Source organism: Panthera pardus, unplaced genomic scaffold, assembly GCF_024362965.1.
Source record: "Panthera pardus isolate Hobbes unplaced genomic scaffold, ASM2436296v1 HiC_scaffold_10, whole genome shotgun sequence".
NCBI lineage: Eukaryota > Metazoa > Chordata > Mammalia > Carnivora > Felidae > Panthera > Panthera pardus.
Genome location: NW_026526655.1, coordinates 441,091 through 455,588, shown reverse-complemented (window position 1 = coordinate 455,588; position 14,498 = coordinate 441,091). Strand labels below are relative to the sequence as shown.

Below are 14,498 nucleotides of genomic sequence, written 5' to 3'. Positions count from 1 at the left end.
CAGGCTGCGGGCTGACCGTGACCATCAGGGCTTGTGCAGGCCCACGAGATTAGTTCCGTGCGGGAGGAGCCGGGCGGACAGCGTCCCTGGGGTTCTCCGGAAAGGGCGGTCTCGTGGGGGCTGCCGCCTCCCCTCCCACCTCCATCACCCAGAGCGGCCACTTCGCGCTCCAGCCCTTCGGCCCCCAGGCCGCCTCCCATTCGCTGTGGGTTTTGGGCTCCTGTCGTACCTGAGGCAGAGCCAAGTGAGGAAGCCGTCAGAGCCCCGGGCTCCCCCGTCAGCCGGGGCCCGAAAGGTAGGGCCCACCGAAAGGGCAGAGCGCCGCCAGCACGCCAGGCCCCACGAGCCAGGGGCGAGGAGTGCGGGCTGAAGGCGTCCCTGCAGGGCCCTCGTGAGCACAGTCAGGGTTACAAGGGAGAGGCGGGGCCACTGGCCACAGGGGCCATCCTGGGTCAGGACGCCACGCTCAGGGCCAGGCTGTCTCGTCGGGACCGTGCTAACGGCTCCACGTGGCCTGTCGCAGCATCGGGTTTATGAGGGTCATGGCTGGGGAGGATATAAACAGGGAAAAGAAATTTCGTGTCCTTCTACTTAGCGCCTGGGACCTCACCCCCCACATCTGTAAACCTCCTTCTGTCAGACTATGAACAGACTGACGACCCAGAGCCCTGGCGAAGGAAGCTGCCGCTCAGGAAAGTGTAGTCAAGGCCACAGCCAAGAAAGCCCTCGGGGGCCGACGCGCGCTTTGGGGTAGCAGGTGCTCCGGGACAGAGTCCCAGGACGCTAACCAGTACCGGTGTCTTTCTTTCCCATAGAACCAGCTTTCAGGATACCTGCTGAGAAAATTCAAAAACAGTAACGGCTGGCAGAAGCTCTGGGTGGTTTTTACCAACTTCTGTTTGTTCTTCTACAAAACTCATCAGGTAAAGGTGCTGGACGGAGCCGGGGCGGGGAGGCGGCTGTGCCCGTGGCACTGGCAGACGGCGGCCCCTGCTCCTAGCACAGGAGAGCACGGCCTCCCGGCTCCTCCGCCCGCTCCCACGGGGCATTCAGTCCCGACGGGGAGAGCTGGTTCGGCGGTGGTCGCGGGGGGGGAGGGAGGGGGCGCATCCACCGAACCGCGTGCCACCTTGCAGGACGACTACCCCCTGGCCAGCCTCCCGCTGCTGGGCTACAGTGTCAGCGTCCCCAAGGAGGCCGACTGCGTCCACAAGGAGCACGTCTTCAAGCTCCAGTTCAAGTCCCACGTCTACTTCTTCCGGGCTGAGAGCAAGTACACGTTTGAGAGGTAATCCTGTGGCAGGCGGCCACGGTCGGCCGCTGTCCCCGCGGGTCTCCTGTTGTTACAGAGGGTGCCGGAGGCAGGCGCTCTGAGCCCTGGAGAGAAGGGCTGGGTGCCGCCTCCAGAAGGGCTGGCTGGTCCGTTCGCTCCGTGCCTGGGGTTACCCCTGGGGAGTTATTTGAGCACAAGGCCACTGGTGTGACCAGGGCACACCCTGAAATCCGAGTGAGCATCTTGGGAACTTCTGACGGCCCAGCCTCTTCTCCAGGTGGATGGAGGTGATCGAGAGCGCCAGCAGCTCACCCGGGAGGGCCAGGCGCCCCGAGGACGAGGCGTGAAGCCCGCCCTGCCCGAGGAGGGCAGAACCAAGAAGCAGAGCAGGGTCAGCACATCCCCCGTGACCGCGGGTCCCGTCTTCCCCACGGCACAGGGGTGGCTGTGGTCTCCTCGGGTCCCCGGCGTAGGATAGGTGGGGCAGGACAGCGTGGGGACGCCTCACAGTGACCTCTGGGAGGGCCGTCATCCCGAGACCCAGTGGGCACCGGGAAGGACACACAAAAAGGCGGGCCCGGCTCAGGGATGGTGGCCGCACCCCACGCTCCCCTGCCCTCTCCTCTTCCAGAGCAGCGCTCCGCCGAGGACCGGCCCGGAACGGGAACCAGGGTGGGCCCCACAGCTGCACGCCAGGTGACACGTGTCCACGCAAGTCCAGCAGCAGCCACTCTGGAGCCCGCCCCACAGCCCTCTGGAGGAGAGGACACCAAAGTTCCCACCTGGTCCCGGGAGGGCAAGGGCCTAGAGTTTCTCGGTTCCCCAGGGTTTCCTCACAAATCAAAGTAAACGGACACGGGCTCTGTTAGTCTGTCCATGCAAACGTGCGTGCGGTCCAAGATAAAGAGTTTCTCCCCTGCTCTCCTGCCAGTGGACCACAGGGTCACCCTGTGCCATGATAAGGACTCAGAAGCCAGAACCGGGGCCCCCGCCCACCACCAGCATCTGTCCGATTCAGGTTTTTATTGAAAGTGGCCCGAGCCTCTCGACGTTCTATGAAAACTAACACCTTAACCTCAGAACATTTAGGGAAGCAGGAAGTTCGTTTTCTTTAAAAAAAAAAAAAAAAAAAAAAAGGTCCTGGCCGAAACGAGTCCTTGGGAGACACGGTAATGCGACACGAAGCAAACCTGGGCCCGGCGCGGCCACGGTGGGCCCCAGGCAGGGGAGGAGGCAGGGCTGCCCCGACAGTCTCTGCTCCTCGTGCCACGTGGTCACCTGTCGGTGCTCCGCTGCCAGGAGGGGACGTGGAAGAGGGACCCTCTGCGCGGGTGGGGGGCGGTGACCCGGCAGTGAGGCCCACGTGGCCACGACAGCACAGGGGGCTCCACACAAAGACCCTTCTCCCCACTTCTCAAGCAGCAGCGCCTTCAGCGGGATGACGTCAGGTGGTTTCTGTTGTGGGAAAACCTGCGGAGCGGGGGAGACCCGGTCACTCCCGGCCAGGAGGGGCGCGGCCCCGGGCAGGGTGGGGGCTCCGGGATGCCGAGGGAGGGGGCGGCCCGCGTTCTGACCCGAGCCTCTGAGCACAGTCCGCCGGGGGCCGCGGGGGCCGCGGCCTCTCCTCGCAGGCCCCGAGGCTCCAGAGGAAAGAAAAAGAGAAGCCGACGCAGACGAGGCCGGCGCCCCGGGCCTCACCTCTGCACACGTTCCACCAGGTGCGCCATCAGCTTGTCCGAGATGCCAGGGCAGGACTCCTCGGCCAGGCTGAAGGCGTTCTCGAGCTCCTCCAGCGCCCCCACGCCTCCGCCGCTCTGCCTGTGCTTCTCCTTGAGCTGTGGAGAGACCGCCGGGAGCCTGACCGGAACTGCCGGCCCCGGGGCCCTCGGCTCTGACGCTCCCACAAGGAAGCTCCCGCGGAAGGCTTCCCGGCCCCTCGCTGTGACCTGCGTTTGCGGGACCCCAGCTGTCGGTCCACCGCAGAGCTAGGGTGGGCCGGGTCCCCCGGGGTTCCTGGGACCGCTTAGGCCAAACCCGGGGCTCCCGCAAAGACAGATGCTGCCCCACCCCCGCACCCGAGGGAATCTCCCAACTCCGCTCTCGAGAGGGGTCTCTACTGGCCTGTCACCGTCACGCTACAGTGGGCCAGGCTGACCACGTGGCTTCCTCCCAAGGGTCACAGAAACCCCGTGCCTCAGGCCCCGCAAACTTGAGAGAACAGCCCAGAAGCCCCTCAGTGCGCAGCACAGCCAGATCAAGGCATCCTGACCCTGGGCCCCACCACCACCGGGGGCTGTGAGAACCAGAGGGAGGCATCACCGCCCTGGGGATTAGAAGCAGGTCACCCGGGTCCCCTGCCACACCCCTCACAGAAACTACAAGGGTGCCTCCTAGCACACCCCGTCCAGCGGCCTCCACCTCAGGCCCCGCCCACAGAATCAGGCCCCACAGGGGGGCCCCGACCACCTGATGAGGCTATGCTTCCCCCCCAACCTCCCCACACACGCGCCATCACACACGGTGCAGGGGCTCCAGCAGCCCAGGGCCCCACCCCTCCACTCTATACATGCCAAGCGGCCCAGGGCGCTAACAGCCCCGGCCCTCCTCTGACACTGGCCGCCTCCCTCCCCAGTGTGGGGACGTGTCCCAGCTGAGCCCAAGCTCCTGGTCCATGGCCGGACACTACCGCTCTGGCCACCTGCTCCTCCCCAACCTCCTCCCCTGCATATCAGGCCCCTCCAGGTGGGAGCTCTCCCGCCTCTACCCATTGCCCCCCAGCGGATACCCCAGGGCCCACTTGCCTCAGGAAGGCTCTCAGCACCCCGTTCCTCCCTCTCTGGGCCTGCGGTGGGAACTGGGCCCCTGACCTACTGCCAGCCCCAAGTCCAGGGTGTGGGGGTCCCTGGGGTGCTATCGACCCCCCACTGGTAGGTAACGTGCAGGGTCACATGACCCTTGAGGCCTCCCTGCCCTGAGCCTGACATCCAGCACTGAGAACTGAACCTCCCAGGCTCTGTCTCAACAGATGACCATCCCATGCGTTTGCAGTTCAAAATAAAAGTCACAGTTTTCGATCAGAGCCATCCTGAGACCCCAAACCACCACAGCAGGGGGAGAACTCGGGGAGGTCACATTAAAGTACTTTCTCCCGGCCGCTTCTGCTTTGCTCAGAAAGCCTGGCCCCCAGGTCCAGGTCCAACCACAATGGGCTTCAAGGGGCCCAGAAGCCCCACACGGCGGTGGGGGGGGGGGGGGGGCTGGCCAGCACACCTCCTGATAAACCTCAAGGTCGCAATGTGGGGACAGCGTGTGCAGGGAAGCACGATAGCCTCCTGCCCCAGGGGACCCCCTGACCTGGCCCTTACCTCTCCAAAGACAGGCCGGACCAGCGTGGACAGGCACTGGGACCTCGGCTGCCTCTTGGCGGGCTCCGCAGACTGCCAAGTCAAAGCCCCGGCAGGGTGATGAGAGCGAGTGTGCCCCAGGGTCAGGCGTGCCCCGTCCCCCTCCCAGCTTTCTGACCTCCTTAAAAGGTGCAGCCCGTGAGGTGTCCAGGCCTGGGTGCCTGCCCCCCACCCCCCAGCCAGGTCAGACCTTCTGGGAGCCGTGCAGGGCTGTGCCCTTGTGCACCTTGCTGTGGGGGCTCGGCCGGATGGTGGGGGGGAACGTCCAGAGGGGGCCCTGCTCTCCATCCTCAGTGTCTCCGTCACTACGGTGGAAGGTGAGAAGGGTCATGAGGAGCATGGGGGCTGGGATTTGGGGGTCCCAAGGCCCACACCTGCCCTTAGTCTCCCCGTTTATTTTGGAGGCAACCTCATGGCCCTGAATGTCAAGTAGGCCCGCCCCGGGGCCCTAGGGGCCCACTGACCCCCCACCCCCACCCCCGCCACGGCACAAGGCCCACGGCCATCAGGGGGCGTGACCCCCGGAAGGGCCCTTACATGTCGGAGTCCTCGGAGCTGGACTCCTCGCCGTGCCCCTCCGACTTCCAGCGCTTGTAGCGGTCAATGAGCTCAGTGAGGAAGGAGGTCTTCTTGGTGTAGCGGGTGATGAACTTGTGCTTCAGCAGCTCCTTGGCAGTGGGCCGCTGCCGAAGGAAGGGCACAGGTCAGCGGACGCCAGGGACAGCTGAGCTCTGCCTTTACACTCCCGGAGCTCACGGCTCCCCCCGGGGACCACAGGGACGAGGCCACCAGCAGGCTGGGGTGGAACACATCCCCTCCACACCAGGTAAACACCCGCCACGAGCTCCCCCAGACCTCAGCCCCTGGCCAGGGCCCGCTCTGGATCGGGAGGCGCTCGGGGCTGGGCGAGGCCGGGCGCAAGGAAGGGGCCTCAGGCCCCGTCCCCGCCCACGGGGCCGTTCTCTGGGGCCCGGTCCCAGAGCCGCCCCTACCGCCTTCGGCCGCTCAGGCCTCCTCCCGGCCCACCCCACAGAGCCAGGGCCCCAGCGGCCAGGGTGAGACAGGCCTTACGAATCGGGGGTCTTTGTTGAGGCAGGCTTCCACAAACTCCTTGAAAGGCTTGCTGTGGTGGCCCTCCAGGGTGGGCGGGCTGTTCTTGGGAATCAGGAACAAGACACGCATGGGGTGGAGGTCAGAGTTCGGAGGCTCGCCCTTGGCCAGCTCGATGGCCGTGATGCCCAACGACCAGATGTCAGCCTGGACGGAGACCCATACGGGACTGTTGCCGCCGGGGGGGTCCCAAGCCACGCGGCGGCCCCCCTGCCGCCCGCCGCGCCCACCTTGAAGTCGTAGGCCGACTGCTTGATGACCTCGGGCGCCATCCAGAAGGGGGTGCCCACAAACGTGTTCCTCTTGATCTGTGTGTCTGTGAGCTGCCCCGCCACACCGAAGTCGGCCAGCTTCACGTCACCCTGCTCTGAGAGCAGCACGTTGGCGGCTGCTCGACACAGGACGGTAGGGGGTCACCCTCAGCACCGCGCAGGGCCCCTCCCCCTGCACACAGCTGCCTGAGGAAGCACAGGTCTACCTGGGGACGCCAGCAGGTCCGGCTCAGGGACCTTAGCTCTCCTCGGCACCCGGCAGGCCAGGCACCCAGGACCACGTGCACGGCCGGGGGGTGGCTGCGGGAGGGGCCCGCCTGGGCACGAGGTCCAGGCCTTCCCAGAGTGGGCCTTATATGACAAACCCCAAGAACAGAGCCGCCGCCCTTTTCTCCCGACCGGCAAAGCAGGCAGAGGTGACTCTGGCCCTCGCCCTCACACCCCCGGCTGCCCCTGGCAGGGCCGGCTCCCACGGCGGGGCCGCTGGAGCACACACTGGGCGCTCAGGAGACCACGAGCAAAAAATCCACACGTCTGCTTTAATCAGGTCCCTTCTGACCCGAGGAGCAGAGGTGGTGTCCCCACCGTACGGGCACAACATACTCGGAAAGTTCTGTTACTGGCAGCGTCTTCAGGAACAGAGCGAGACGGCACCGCTCGGCGTCGGACGGCCCAAGGGAGTTCAGGCCAGAAGCGCCGAACTACAAGGGTCCCCACATCCCAGACCCCCCAGTACCGCCAGCCGCACACCCCTCGCAGCGACCTCCACCTCGCACCCTGGCGCTTCTAGGGTCTGGAGGGGACGGGGACGAGGGACAGGGGCCGCGCCCCCGGGGACCTTTGATGTCTCGGTGGATCTTGCGCTCCGAGTGCAAGTAGTCCAGGCCCTTCAGGATCTCCCGCAGGATGGTGGCGATGTACGTCTCCTCCAGGGGCCCGGGTTTCAGCTGCAGGCAGAGAAGGGACGGCAGGGCCTCAGGCACCCCCACTGGCACACGCCAATCCCAGCCCCACGGCCGCGGCCTCCGCCAGGGGATAAGTGGACTTCAGATGCTGAGTCAGGTGGGAGGGGGGGAGGCTCTCTCCAGACAGCATCTACCGTTCTCTCCGCTGGCACGAAGGGGGTCCCGGCCACTGCCGAGCCCACGTACCTGGGGGCGCTGGCCCGCCTGCACCCCACCAGCCCAGAACCCCCGGGAAACCAGTGGAAATGGACCCCAGTTCACTTCTGGGCTGAGAAGGCTCTTAGCACGCACCACACCGAAACAGCCAAGGACCGGAGGCCCACAGGAGCCGGGGGTCCTCAGGCAGTGGGTCCAGGGCTGCTGCCCCAAGCCCCACAGCCACCTCCTGTGTCCACTCCTGCCCACGACAAGCCGCCCACTGCCGCAGCCTATGCCTCACCAGGTCCAACGCGGAGCCTCCGCCCAGATACTCCATGATGATCCACAGCTTCGTGCCCTGGGCCCAGAGAAACGCCCATGAGCTCGAGGCCACGGCCCCAAGACACACACTCCCCGTCAGGGGAGACTCAGGCCTCCAGCCCTCAGGAACCCTCAGGGACCGACCCTCAGGGACCCACCGCAAAAGGGCCCCAGGGGCCCCTATCCAGCCCCCCCTCCTGTCACACCCCTGATGTGTGTGTGTGTAGATGGACCCAGTGCTCAGGCCGGTGGCCAGGTCCCCCATGCCAGTACCCCAACGGGAACCAGGCCGCAGGAATGACATGTCCAGCCGGCACTCGGCCTGCGGGCACCTGCACCCAGGCGTCCCCCTGGGCGGGCCCCCGAGGGCAGAGCGGGGGGTGGGCTCAAAGACGCTGTGCCGTGGGGCTGCCCTGGCCCGGGAGACGGCACGGACAGGAAGTGAGACCCCACGGCCACTGCAGAGCCAACTAGGTCGCATTCATGTCCTCCATGCCCACCTGGCCCTCGGGACTGTAGTTTCTTGAGTGCCCTCATCCTTCAGACCCGGCCTGTCCCCACCGTCCCCATGTGGGGCAGACCCAGCCCGGGCCTCCCGAGCAGGTACAGGGACTTTCTGCCTCTCTGGAGGCAGCCTGGGTGGGGGGCGGCGGTCACGGGCATCTACCCAAGCGCAGGCCTGGCGTGGAGCGAGCCCCCACCCCACAGGCACCTTCAGGTAGGAGCCGAAGTAGCGGGTGATGTAGGGACTGTCACACTGGCTGAGCACAGTGATTTCCTGCTGGATGTCCTCGATCTCATCCTCGGCCTCCTCCAGGTCGATGATCTTGATGGCCACCACCTCCTTGGTGCGGTTGTCGATCCCCTTGTATACCTCCCCAAAGGAGCCCTTGCCGATACGGTCGAGCTTGGTGAAGAGCTCCTCGGGGTCCACGCGTGAGTGCTGTAGAGACACGGAGCAGGCAGACTGAGGGTGACCCTGCTGGAGGAGGTGGCAATCCCCAAAATGAGGAGCTAGGGAGCCCACCCACATTTTTTTTTAAGTTTACGCTTTTTAAATCATCTCTACACCCACTGTGGGGCTTGAACTCACAACCCCAAGATCAAGAGTCGCAGTCTTCTGACTGAGCCGGCCAGGCACCCCTCTCCTTGCTGCTTTTACCTCTTTGTTCAGGAAACCTAAACGTACCCTCCCCACAAAGGAGCACAGAGGCCCCCGCAGCAGCCAGGGGACCAGGCTGTGGAGCAGGTGGAGAGACCACGAAGGTCATGCCCTATCTGCCCACACCCCACACGTGGACACGTGGGGAGGGCCAAGTGAGGCACAAGGACAAGTTTAAAGGGGATACGTGGGTAGGAAATGGGGACTTGGGGGCAGCGAGGCTATCCCATAGGACAGCGGGGACAGTGGGGACAGCACCAACGCAGTCTCGCGAACCAGAGGCCTAGTTCGCAAGAACGTACCCATGCTGCCTCTTCGTTTGTAACAAACACACCCCAGCTAGACTCGGGGGCGGGGGAGGGAGGTACCGGCGCTCTCGGTTCCCCGGACCCCCCCGAACTCCTCCTGAGCAAGAGTCTATGGCGTCAGCCGGTTCTCCCTGCACACCTGGGAGCCACACCCCCCGGAAACGGCTTCCCTTCTGGTCCCCAAATCAGTCCTCAAGACAGCTCCACCCTCACACCAGCGGGGAGTTGAAAACTGATGCTGTCTTGGACGCTTAATCCTGGATATTCAAGTACCACGCAAAACCAGCGCACTGTCCTGTCCTCGGACTTAAATTCAAAGCCTGAAAAAGAGCGCCCAGAGGTCTGAGCACCAGGGCGCGGCCGGCAGAGGGCACCCGCCGGCCCGTGGGCGGACACTCACACGCCTGACGCCGACCTTCCACACGTCAGGGGCTGAGATGGCTCTCAGCCTTTGGGGGGCTGCCCGAAGGAGGCAACACCCCTGCGCACGTGGCCCCCCGGGCTCCCGAGAACAGCACTCTCTTGGGAACGCCAAGCCACTGTGTCCTCAGAGAGCCAGCAGCAGTCCACACAGCCCCAGAGCGACGCAGGGGGCCGGGAGGGTGGGAGCCTAGCGTCTTGTCCAGGCAGAGGCAGAAAGGGTTTTCCAAGGCCCCGAGACTCGGATCCACCAGGAGGCGCCTCCCGGCACAGAGGCCGCTGCCACGGCCCCAGCACCACTGGCAACAGAGCATCTTGGCGCCGGGTACGCGAGGGAGAAAAGTACGGCTTCCCGTGCCTCGTCGGCCCGAGGGACGGCCCATCCTGCGGTGGGTGGGCGCCCCCGGTCCCGAGCTGAGCCCTCCACGCGTGGACTCGGCACACACACGGAGCCCGCCTTGGGCTCACCCCCAGCAAAGCTCCACGTCGGGCCCGACCGGCTCCAGACAGAGACCACGCGTCAACAGAAACTGCTAATTAGCCGCCTTCCCGAGGCGTGCAGGCGTGCGACCGGGAGGGAGGGGACGGCACGCAGGCCCACAGGTGAGCAGCCCTGACTCCGAGCCCCCGGAGAGCCAGGACAGCAGGGGCCGTCGGGTGCCAGGAGCCCCGCAGGACAGCAGATGGGGCGGGGCCGGGGCGGGGCCTGGCCGGGACCGAGGGGCAGAGCAGCACTTCAGCACAGTCCCCGCAGACGGGGCGGGCCGGGCCGGGCTCCATCCACACGCTGGCCCAGCTGGTTCAGGAACGTGGCCCTCCTCGCTTCCTCACCAGAACCAGCAGCCCAGTCCCCAAGCCAGCGCACGTAGAGGACAAGGCGCAGCGGGCGCACGCGGTCGAGTTACCACCGAGTCCCCAGGCCAAGGCTGAAGGCTTCAGCAGGACACAGAGCTGAGCGCCACTCGGGTCCCTCGGGCCCAACCGCCGGGCATCTCCATTCCTGCCGCGCATGTCAAGAAAACCAGGACAGGTTAGGCATGTGGCCGCGAGTTGCAGCCACTCGGCTGTGTTCGGGAGGGGGGTGGCGCGGATCACGTGGCCAGAACCCACCCCCACCCGGAAGAAAGGCCCGGCAGGGCGCCTGCGCCATCCCGCCAACCCCCGGCCCCACACGCGACCCCACACGCGACCCCACACGTGACCGGCCGGAGGCAGGACAAGAACACCTTCCTGCCGGAGGGCCTTCTCCGCGAGCGGTGGGGGACCTCGCCGTTCCCTGGCTGCCGCGGTGGGGCATGGTCTGGGACACGGCCCCTCCCGGACCTGCTCCTTCCGCATCGGCCCAAACAGCACCTTCCCAGAGGCTCTTGCCATCGACTCAGCCGTCACCGCCTATTCGGTGCCGGGGGCGGCGGTCCACCAGACCGCCAGCCTGTCCCCTGCCCCAGAAGGGCTGGCACAGCCCTGCAGGATACCCCACGACGGCTGTCCAGTAACTCCAGTCCAGCTGGTGCCCTGACCTTGTGTCCTCGGTCGCCGAAGAAAGTCCCTCTCCTAAGGTGCCCTGAGAGAAGAGCTGGAGGAGGTGGGACGGACAGCAGGCAGCACCAATCAGCGGGTCCCCTTCCCACCCTCAGGCAATTGCTGGCAACACGTCCTCCTGCTCCGCTCCCCTCAGCCCTGCTGAGAACACCGCGGCCCTCTCCACGCAGGGCCAGCAACCCAACAAGGGAAACCCCCAGATGGGGCACTCAGACCCCCACTGCCCGGGAGAACACGGTGGACCCTAAGCCAGAGTTCCTGGCTTGGCAAGGAAGGCGGGGAGCCCCAACCCCCGACTCTCATACTCCTGGAGTCCCCCCGACTGCAGGCCAGTCAACTCAGCAGACAGTGTGACACGTGCACACGCCTGGCTGCGGCCCTGACGCTACAAGAATGTCACAGGGCCCACCTGTTCCCAGCCCCGCCGGGAGAAGGAAAGGCAAGTAGCTCCTGGGTCTGGGGGCCTCGGGCTGCTTTTCCAGGCGATGCTGTAAAAGCTCAAAAGCTCGACTGGCTCTGGGGGTTGACACCCTTGTCCTCCAACCCTGAGGCTGCCAGGTCTGTGGCCGCTGCCTGGCAGCGTGTCTGCCGTTAATGTCACCTCACGAAATGAGGGGAGCGAAGCCATCCCCACCCACCACACGACAGGTGGCAGCACAGGAACAAGCTGGGGGGGAGGGGGGAGGAGGGAGGAGGAGAGATGTGGAGGGCGGGAGGGCAGGCTGTGGGGGAGCACGGCCTACTGCCCCAAGCAGGGACTGCCCCACGGAGCCACAGTGACAACTGTCTCAAGAGAAAATGATACGCTGACAGGCTCCCTGCCACTGGCCTCTGAAAGGACAAAGGGGGCTTCGTTCCTGAGGGGTCCCTTCTCCCCGTCTGATCTGGACGCCGAGGGCCGACACGAAGCGCCGACTGCACACGGGGACGGGGGCAGCTCGGGGCTCCGACTTCCGGGACCCACGGGAACTACTCCCACAGCTTTTTTTCCTTCCTGTATTCTAAGAGGGAAAAGAAGAATGGTAAAGGGTATTTCTGATTCATTGGGAGAAACAATGAAGCCGTGACGACAGACACATCCTGCCATCGGACTGCAGGACGGTTGGGAGCGTCACCCCAGGTACACTTGGATTCGAGGCCTCGACCTGCCGCTTTCTAGCCAACTAACATCTCTAAGCACCGAGTTTTAAACCCAGGGTGACGACAGCACCTGTGTGGTGAGGCTGAGGGGAACCACGAGAGCTACACACGCAAAAGGCTTAGCGCAGAGAGACTGGCGGCAAGCGCTCTATAAACGTTTACCGAATAAGTAAATGTCACCCAAAGTGTTGTTTTTTCTCCAAATCAATTCTCTCTTTCTAACCTGCACCTTTCTAAGCGCCTCTTAAGTTTGACAATGAACGTCAAAGCCCTTCACACACGGCTTTGGGGCTTTCTGTGCACTTGGGAGCTGCAGCCGTGGAACTTACAAGGTGAGCTTTGATACAGTCGCTTCACCATCACCGGCTTGGTTCTCCGGTGCTTTCTCTGCAGCTTGTCACTCACCAGCAGCAGGATGGGGGGCGGGGCGGGGTAAGGCAAGGGAGGCTCTTTCTGGGTGCAAAATGTACCCTGCGGCTCTTAAAAATAAGCTCGAGGCCGAGTTTTCTCTGCGCACCAGTAATGTGACTTACCACACAGAAATGTCAAAGCCTAGAGAGGAATCTGCTAGCCCCATTCGGCATCACCCGGTGAGGCCCGGTTCCCATCTGTGGCCACAGCTGGTGCAGGACGCGCTGCTCGATGGGAGCCCCACAGGCTTCCCCGTCCACACCTTCCCGGGGCAGATGCCGGCGGAGGGGGGCTAACGGGCCATCCCATCACCCTGCAGCAGCCAGCCCACTGAGAACACGACCACACCGCCAGCACCTAGGAAAAGTCCCCTTCATGCTGCCTCCATCGCCCTTGTTTTGAGACAACCAAACGGGGAGGGGAACCAACCACAAGCCCCCACGCTGGCTGCCGCCACCACGTCCCAGCACCAGCAGCCGGCTCCGGGCAGACTCCGGCCGGATGTGGGGGGTCCCCCAGAGCCGGCCGGTGAGGCCGCAAAGTGGTTCGGGTGGGGAAGCACAAGAACCTTGCAGGCAGGCACTTCCGGCCCAGGTGACGCGCTCCTAGAGCAGCCTTCCCAAGAAACCCCGACAGAAGCACACTGGGGCCCTCAGCTCTCCCGACACACCAAGTCACCCGAGGCTGCTTCATCGCGCCCCCAGGGAGGGAACCCCCAGCCTCTGCCACAGCCCGGCATGCCCCTGGCCCGGCCCCGGCCCCCGCAAACGCAGCCACCCAGGTTCCCAGACAAACCCACCGGCGCCACCCGGCGCCGCTCTGCTCCCAAGGTCAGCCTCCGCACACCCTCCACTCCTGCGCGGGGCGCGGTGGGGGGGGAGGGGGGGGCTTCTATTCTGAGAAGTCTGCGCGCATCTGCCCCCCAAAACCCCGCACCAGCCGCCCCGAGGCAGCAGCCCCTCTGCACTGCCCCCTCCTTCGGGTCCCCGGAGGAGCGGGGTCCTCAGCGGGCGGCTCTCCTGAAAGCCCAGGCGTTTTTCAGGTGACACGCTCGTGGGTGAAATAAACGTCTTCCCGGGACGTGGCGGTCGGCGCTCCCACGTGCGGGGGCGGGGCAGGCACGCTGCCGCACACCCCCCATCCTGGAACCAGCCTTACCTGGTTGGCGAAGCCCCTGAGGTGAGCCATGTCTGCGATGCCCTCAGACCATCGGCTGCAACCCCACGAGGCCCCTAGATCCCGCCTCGAGGCTCTGGAAGCCGGCTCCCTCGCTTCAGTCAACTGGAAGGACAGCAGGCGCGCTCGATGCTGGTGCTGCTCGGGGTACACGGGGCTCCCCGGGGCCAGGCGCCCCCACCCGTCTCGTTCCCTGATGGCCTCACCAAGCGGGGCCCCCCTTCTTAGCCTCTCCCGCCCGCGCTCTGGCCTCCGACCCTCCACCGCTACTCCCCCCGCCGCCCAGGGCCGGGTCCCCGAGCCCCTTCACGCCCCTCACACCCCCCCAGCGCTGAGCCCCGCCCCCAGCGCCCTACCCCACCCCGAACCCCACCTCCAGCGTCCTCTCCCCCCTCCCCGCGCCCTGCCCCCACCGCCAAGCCCCGCCCCCAGTTCCCTCAGCGCCCTCCGCTCGCCCCACGGTCCGTAACCGCCCGACACCCCCCCACCGCCCGGCCCCCTCCCCAACCGCCGCAGGCGCGGGCCCACCCGGCAGCGCGCCCACCTCCGGGGGGCTCCATCCCGGCCTCCCCCGGCCCGCTCCTCAGTGCCCACGAAGGCTCCCACCCGCAGCCTCCTCTCGCCCGGGGAGCGCCCGGACCTCCAGCCCGCGAAGGAGCGGCAGTGGCGGCGGCGACCGGAGAAAGCCCAGCGGCGGCGACGGCGAAGGCGGTGCGCGGTGTCGTGGCCCGGCGCGGGGCTCTCTGGGACACCGAGTCCCGCCGCTCGCTCCGCGCTCGGGTGCCCGCCGGCTCTGGACTACAAGTCCCGGCAAGCCACGGGGCAGGGCGGTGTCGCGGGGCTCGCCGGGACTCGG

At 65.8% G+C, this 14,498-nt stretch overlaps 2 protein-coding genes across 2 annotated transcripts in view; one reads left to right on the top strand and one right to left on the bottom strand.

Annotated features, from left to right (window-relative positions):
* The window catches only part of FARP2 (FERM, ARH/RhoGEF and pleckstrin domain protein 2), a 107,980-nt gene extending 105,820 nt beyond the window's left edge, over window positions 1-2,160 (top strand). The window contains 4 exon segments of the mRNA XM_053902541.1: window positions 816-923; window positions 1,137-1,288; window positions 1,551-1,616; window positions 1,907-2,160. Coding sequence (XP_053758516.1) covers window positions 816-923; window positions 1,137-1,288; window positions 1,551-1,616; window positions 1,907-1,973 — 393 coding nt within the window. The 3' untranslated portion in view covers window positions 1,974-2,160.
* Window positions 2,161-2,281: 121 nt separating this feature from the next.
* Window positions 2,282-14,371, bottom strand: STK25 (serine/threonine kinase 25). The gene is given in 14 exon segments (XM_053902546.1): window positions 2,282-2,743; window positions 2,972-3,108; window positions 4,639-4,710; window positions 4,868-4,902; window positions 4,905-4,948; window positions 4,950-4,982; window positions 5,215-5,360; window positions 5,749-5,934; window positions 6,018-6,175; window positions 6,898-7,006; window positions 7,464-7,520; window positions 8,196-8,426; window positions 13,625-13,747; window positions 14,249-14,371. Coding segments are annotated over 13 exon segments (1,278 nt in total). The 5' UTR covers window positions 13,655-13,747; window positions 14,249-14,371; the 3' UTR covers window positions 2,282-2,703.
* Window positions 14,372-14,498: the final 127 nt, after the last annotated feature.